The sequence below is a fragment of the Sinocyclocheilus rhinocerous genome, unplaced genomic scaffold (assembly GCF_001515625.1).
Source record: "Sinocyclocheilus rhinocerous isolate Xijiao unplaced genomic scaffold, SAMN03320098_v1.1 C36501619, whole genome shotgun sequence".
Taxonomy (NCBI): domain Eukaryota; kingdom Metazoa; phylum Chordata; class Actinopteri; order Cypriniformes; family Cyprinidae; genus Sinocyclocheilus; species Sinocyclocheilus rhinocerous.
The window spans coordinates 1-1213 of record NW_015782155.1 but is presented as its reverse complement, the minus strand read 5'-3'; the positions used below and the strand labels follow the sequence as shown (position 1 = coordinate 1213).

Below are 1213 nucleotides of genomic sequence, written 5' to 3'. Positions count from 1 at the left end.
TTTTTTTAATACAATTTTTATTTTAGCAAATCATTAAGTGATGAGGAGAACAAAAGAATATTTGGAAAATGCAACAATCCTAATGGCCATGGTCATAACTACACAGGTGAGTTATTATACATGATCACATGCATTGTTAACCTTAGTAATGCTTATGTCTCATGTATTTCATTCATGCACACACGTGAACAAGTTTTTGTTACTTATGTTTTTCTAGTTGAAGTGACAGTTCGTGGAAAGGTATGTTACAACCATGTTAGGTCAAAATAAATGCACATTTTAATACTAAAGGATCTGGTGTATTGTGAATTGTTAATATCTGTACATGTATAAAATGGTTATTTGTTTTCATAGATTGACAGAAGCACAGGAATGGTAATGAACCTTACTGATCTGAAGGAGTATATCGAGGTACGGCCATCTGTACACTTAACAATAAATAAAAATAGCTGAATTTAATGTATTTATATTTGAGTTAATATAACATAACTAGACATTGATTTTACAAATAAATTCTATCTTAAATGTCATATTTGTTATTAATTTTTATTTTATTCAGATTTTTAAATGTCATTTTTATTTTAGCAAATCATATATGTACAGATATGCACATGTACAAGGGCTAAATATGCGAACTTATTGTTAATAAGTTATGTTTGTTTTTAGGAGGCCATCATGAAACCTCTTGACCATAAAAATCTGGATCTGGATGTGCCGTATTTTGCTGATGTTGTCAGGTATGACTCTCTTTCTGCCACATATCTGTCACAATACAGTCCTTTTAATGACATTTTCATGTTTATTTGTGTCATGCAGCACCACAGAAAACCTGTCAGTGTTTATTTGGGACAGTATGGTGAAGCTTCTCCCGCCCGACAGCCTGTATGAGATCAAAATATATGAAACGGACAAAAATATTGTGGTGTACAGAGGTGAATAGAGTATGAGAAGCTTGTGTTCATGCGGCGACTCTCAGTACAGCAGCGAACAGTGATTGATTTCAAGAAAGTATATTAGGTGAGAGCGGCACCTGCTGCGTTTCACTACACAATGGGATTAATGTAAGTCACTGGGAATTTGGCTCAGCTGTCCAGCATGCGAGAGACTGATCCTATTACACAGAGATTACACACACGCACACACAAAATCTTTTTCCAAATTAATTAGCAGCCTTCCCCTCAGCGCCCGTCGTCTATATCAGTGTTTCTCAACC

At 34.7% G+C, this 1213-nt stretch overlaps 1 protein-coding gene across 1 annotated transcript; it reads left to right on the top strand.

Moving 5' to 3' along the window:
• Window positions 1-30: 30 nt before the first annotated feature.
• Window positions 31-1192, top strand: pts (6-pyruvoyltetrahydropterin synthase; the record flags this gene model as incomplete). The annotated part of the gene is made up of 5 exons (XM_016547607.1): window positions 31-106; window positions 218-240; window positions 355-411; window positions 667-737; window positions 817-1192. Coding segments are annotated over 5 exons (351 nt in total), but the record flags the coding sequence as incomplete, so codon positions are not given.
• Window positions 1193-1213: the final 21 nt, after the last annotated feature.